The sequence below is a fragment of the Chiloscyllium plagiosum genome, chromosome 2 (assembly GCF_004010195.1).
Source record: "Chiloscyllium plagiosum isolate BGI_BamShark_2017 chromosome 2, ASM401019v2, whole genome shotgun sequence".
Lineage (NCBI taxonomy): Eukaryota > Metazoa > Chordata > Chondrichthyes > Orectolobiformes > Hemiscylliidae > Chiloscyllium > Chiloscyllium plagiosum.
Window position 1 is genome coordinate 62135478 of NC_057711.1, and position 5344 is coordinate 62140821.

Consider the following 5344-nt stretch of genomic DNA (forward strand, 5'->3'; position numbering starts at 1 on the left):
TGTGAGGTGCTGCATTTTGGGAAAGCAAATCTTAGCAGGACTTTTACACCTTAATGGTAAGGTCCTGAGGAGTGTTGCTGAACAGGTAGACCTTGGAGTGCAGGTTCATAGCTCCTTGAAAGTAGAGTCACTGGTAGATACCATAGTGAAGAAGGCATTTGATATGCTTTCCTTTATTGGTCAGAGCATTGAGTACAAGAGTTGGGAGATCATGTTGTGGCTGTACAGGACTTTGGTTAGGCATACATTTTGAAATATTGCGTGCAATTCTGGTCTCCTTCCTATTGGAAGAATTTTTTGAAACTTGAAAGGGTTCTGAAAAGATAACAAGGATATTGCCCGGGTTGGAGGATTTGAGCTATAAGGAGAGGTTGAATAGGCTGGGGCTGTTTTCTCTGGAGTGTCAGAGGCTGAGGAATGACCTTATAGAGGTTTATAAAATCTTGAAGGGTATTGATAGGATAAATTTCCCTGGGGTGGGGGAGTTCAGAACTCCAGGGCATATGTTTAGGGTGAGAGGGGAAAGATATAAAAGAGGCCTAAGGGGCAACTTTTTCATGCAGAGGGTGGTATATGTATGGAATGAGTTGCCAGAGGAAGTGGTGGAGGCTCGTACAATTGCAACATTTAAAAGACATCTGGATAGGTATATGAATAGGAAGTGTTTGGAGGGATATGGGCTGGATGCTGGCAAGTGGGACTAGATTTTTTCAATTCATATGAAACAAATGAGAAGTAAAAGTAGAAATTGGACTGTTCCAAATTGATGCTGGAAGGCTAGTTCTGGGCGATAAGGAAATAGCTGAAGAACTTTAGTACTTTCTGTCAGTCTTCACAGTGGAAGATAACACTCTCCCAACAATTAAGGAGAGTCAGGGGCAGAGTTAAGTATGGTAGCGATTACAAAAGAGAAAATGCTAGAAAAGCTAAAAGGTCTAAAATTCGATTAAATCCTGATGGGCTACATTCTAGAGTTCTGAGGGACGTGGCTGAGGAGCCGCTGACTGTGATATTTCAAAAATCACTGGAGTCAGGGAAAGTTCCGCTGGTTGGAAAATTACTGTTGTAACCCCTTGTTCAAGAAGGGATCAAGGCAAAAGATGGAAAATTATAGGCCGACTAGCCTAACCTCGGTTGAAGGTAAAATTCTTGAATCCATCGTCAAGGATGAAATTTCTAAATTTTTGCAATTGCAGGGTCGGATTAGAACAAGTCATCGTGGATTTAGTAAGGGGAGGTTGTGCCTGACAAACCTGTTAGAATTCTTTGAAGAGGTAGCATGGGTGAGTTGGACCGAAGAGTCTGTTCCGTGCTGTACATCTCTATGACTCAATAGTAGACATGATTCCCTCTTAACATTAAGACTGTTGACCTACAGGTGCATGCTATACTTGTTGGCAAAACAGTCATCAGGTTTATGTAATGGACAGAATGTAGAGGATGGTAATTAGGAAAGGGCTGGGCAGACATAGTCTTTGGCACTTTAGAGGGCAGTCATAATTGGCCTGACTTTGTTTACTTAATAATTAGACTTTGTGTCCATAGCTGGCTCACCTATGAATCCTATGCAGCTAAACTGGCTTCACAAAGAACTGTATAAATATGCCACAACATCTTTAAAAATGAAAAAAATCATTGTGCAATGTGACCTTTACATGAATCTAGAAAGGAGAAAGTGAGGTCTGCAGATGCTGGAGATCAAAGTTGAATCAAAGATCAAACATGAATCTAGAAAGACCATGGGAGAATTACTAGAGAATATAAAGATGATTTGCTTCCATGAACAGACTAATATCTTATGTGACTTGTTTACATGTTCTATATTAAGTGCATTGTAAATGTATAGTTTCTCTTTATTTGCAAGGTCTTTATTACTTGCTGAGATTGAAAAGGAAGAGAAGGAAAAGGATTGGTACTATGCACAACTTCAAAATCTCACCAAGCGGATTGATAATCTCCCTCTCACAGAAAATGTAAGTTAAGTAGAATTTCTGCTGATTTGTTTCCACAGTTATTGTATCGAATTATTTTGTAAAATTCCTCTGTTGTTAGCAAAATAATCTTACCTGTAATTTTTCACATTGTTAGTTTTATGGGATGTGGACTTCACTGGCAATGGCCCCATTTCTTGTTGAACCTAATTATGCTGAAGGTGCTATTCAAATACCTCCTTCAACCACTGCAGTCTGCATAATGAAGCTATACCCATAGCGCTGTAATTTAGGGAGCTGCATAATGTAGATTGAGCAACTGTGGCAGGTAAAATTTTAAGGAAAACCCAAACATGTTTTACCAATACGTTTTAATAGGAAGGAAACAGTAACTTTGTGTAGATACGCAAGATTTGGGCAGAGTTCTAAATGATTACCTTGTCTTTACAAAGGAGACATAGAGAGATGATGTAGGCCTTATAGTTAAGGAGAGAGATATATTGCAGACAATAAGCATAAAGCAAAAAGGAGTAGTGGAGAGAATGACATCCAAAATCGCTAGGGCCAGATGAATTGTATGCCAAGTTGTTATTTTCACTGTGGGTTATAACAACAAGTGCTGAGGACCATTTTCCAATCCTCATTAGATACAAACATGGTTCTTGGTCATTGGATGTCTGCAAATACTGTATCATTGTTTAATAAGAATGTGAGGGATAGGCTAAATAATTATAGGGCAATCAGTCTAACTTTAATAGTGGGAAAACTATTGAAATCACCACTTGGTTATGTTTGACCAAGGCTTTAATGAGATCTGGAACTGAGTGATTCCCTGAGAAGATATGAATATTGGTGAACAAGTTATCGGGGAGTCTGTGTTCTGATTGTTGTGTTGTTGATACTCCATTTCTTTGATCAAGAATAGACTAATGGGCCTCTCCTTGGCCAGATTGAGTTTGTCTTGATAGTGAATTTTGAGAGGATTTGTCTTGATTTCACTTCCAAATGAATGCCAGTATTGCATGTCCACTGGAATGCCCTAGCTGGAAGAGAGGCCCGGTTCTTGAGCACAAGTATTGTTGATGGAGTCTGTAGGCTTTAATTTGTCCAGTGTCTTTATTTCTGGATGTCTCATGGAATTTATTATATTGGTTAAAGAATGTCTTTGTTGATGATGAGAACATCATGTATGGATCATGTACTAGATATCTTTCCTTTCAAACATGCAGTGCATCATCATTGAGCATCCAGGTTATGCATGGTGCCTTCTCCTCTTATCTAGTTGTCCACCACAGGACTATAGAGCTTTACATTGATTCATAAGTTGTGGTATTGTGTTGCCCCACCAATTCCAAGCTACTTTCACTTTTGGTATGGAGGCGATTCTCTGGTTAGTGACTTTACCAGTTTCGGGTCTCATTTTTGTGTATACCTGGTGCTGCTCCTTACATACAGCTAACTCCTCATTGTTCAAGGGTTGATCTCCTTTTAAGGTAAAGGTACGATTAAGGCTATGTATTACGAGGGAATGACAATTTGTGGTTGAATGTAATTAAGCTTCCCATAAACCCCATGAATGCTCCATTTTAAATTCCGAGATCTGTTCTAAATCTGTTCCATTGATATTGTCAAGCCACATGATGGAAGAAACTGTCTTCATGAAACATTATTCAACTTCATAAAAATTGGCTATTAGGACTGGTAAACGTTATTAGCTTGAACGTTTTTAAACATGGATGGTTGCAAGAGCAGAAATGTATAATTCTGATCATTTTAGTTTCTTACAATAACTCTAGATTAAATTTACCAGGCATGAACAGCAAAGAGTGAAAAAAGGTAGCATTGGTGCATGAAGGCTTGGTCAAAGAGAGATTCTGAAGGGATTGTTGCATACAATATATGGGCGGGTTTTACAGGCAGCATATTGAGTGAGAGTCTGCAATCACTTGAAGCTATTTTTGTTCAAAAAGTAAGGCTTTGGGATAGTGTTGTAGAACAAAGGGACCTGGGGGTTCAGGTACATAATTCTTTGAAATTTCTGTCAGATACAGATAGGGTTTGAAGGTTTGTGTAAAGATTTGTAGTTCAGGTGCCAGTTACCATGGTTATGGGTTTGTTCGCCGAGCAGACGTTTTGTCTCCTGTCTTCAGTGCTTTGGAGCCTCTTATGAAGCATTGCGGTACAATGTGGTACTGGAATTTATTTAGTTGCATTCCTGCTGCTGATTCCCATTGTTTGTTGTCGTGGCCGGTATATTGGGTCTAGGTCTATGTGTTTGTTCGAATCCATGGATAAGTAGCTGCCTCCAGGTGTTTTTCGGCTGTCTCTTATCAGCGGATCCAAACACTCGATACAGTCATCACAGGAATTCCGAGATAACATCAATAACGTAAATGTTGACAAGGACGAAGCAATGGTCTCATTTGATGTAACGACACTGTTCATTTTCAGTTGACAAAACTCTAGCCAGAGAGACACATACCCAGCCTTCTGGACAGGCAGAACAGACAACACAATGGGGACCCTACCAACAAGGACTCCTACTCAAACTACTAGACCTGTGTTTGACGACACACTGCACATTCAAGAACCAAATATATGAATACATTAATGGGATACCTATGGGCTCACCCATCTCCGGGCTCAGAGCAGCAGTGATGCAAAGACTGGACCAAATTTCCTCCCATTAATCTAACCCAAACTCTGTATCAGATATATGGATGACACTTTTGTAATTATTAAGAGAACAGAAATCGAGAAAACCCAACGGATTATCAACATCACGCTGATGGGTATCAGATTTACGAGAGAGGAAGAAATCAACAATCAACTCCCATTCCTGGATGAGATGGTAGAAATAACACAATGGTGAATGGCCCACAGAAGTGTACAGAAAAATCATATATACAGACCAGATCCTGAACAGCAACCACCCAAACACACACAAGAGAAGCTGCATTAGGACCCTGTTCAAAAGGGCTACAACACACTGCAGCACTCTTGATCTACAAAGAGAAGATGAACATCTCTACAGAGTCTTCTTCAAGAACGGATGTCAATAGACAATAGGTGCAGGAGTAGGCCATTCTGCCCTTCGAGCCTGCACCACCATTCAATATGCTCATGGCTGATCATCCTTAATCAGTATCCTGTTCCTGCCTTATCTCCATAACCCTTGATTCCACTATCCTTGAGAGCTCTATCCAACTCTTTCTTAAATGAATCCAGAGACTGGGCCTCCACTGCCCACTCGGGCAGAGCATTCCACACAGCCACCACTCTCTGGGTGAACAAGTTTCTCCTCATCTCTGTCCTAAATGATCTACCCCGTATTTTTAAGCTGTGTCCTCTGGTTCAGCACTCACCCATCAGCGGAAACATGTTTCCTGCCTCCAGAATGTCCAATCCTTTAA

The 5344-nt window shown here is 40.3% G+C and overlaps 1 protein-coding gene across 6 annotated transcripts in view; it reads left to right on the plus strand.

The window, feature by feature from the left end:
- The window catches only part of apc (APC regulator of WNT signaling pathway), a 196909-nt gene that overhangs the window by 145837 nt on the left and 45728 nt on the right, over positions 1–5344 (plus strand). For all 6 annotated transcript variants that reach the window (XM_043710626.1, XM_043710645.1, XM_043710664.1 and 3 more), the window contains one exon: positions 1865–1973. In XM_043710626.1, the coding sequence (XP_043566561.1) occupies positions 1865–1973 (109 nt within the window). The remainder of the gene's footprint in view (positions 1–1864; positions 1974–5344) is intronic.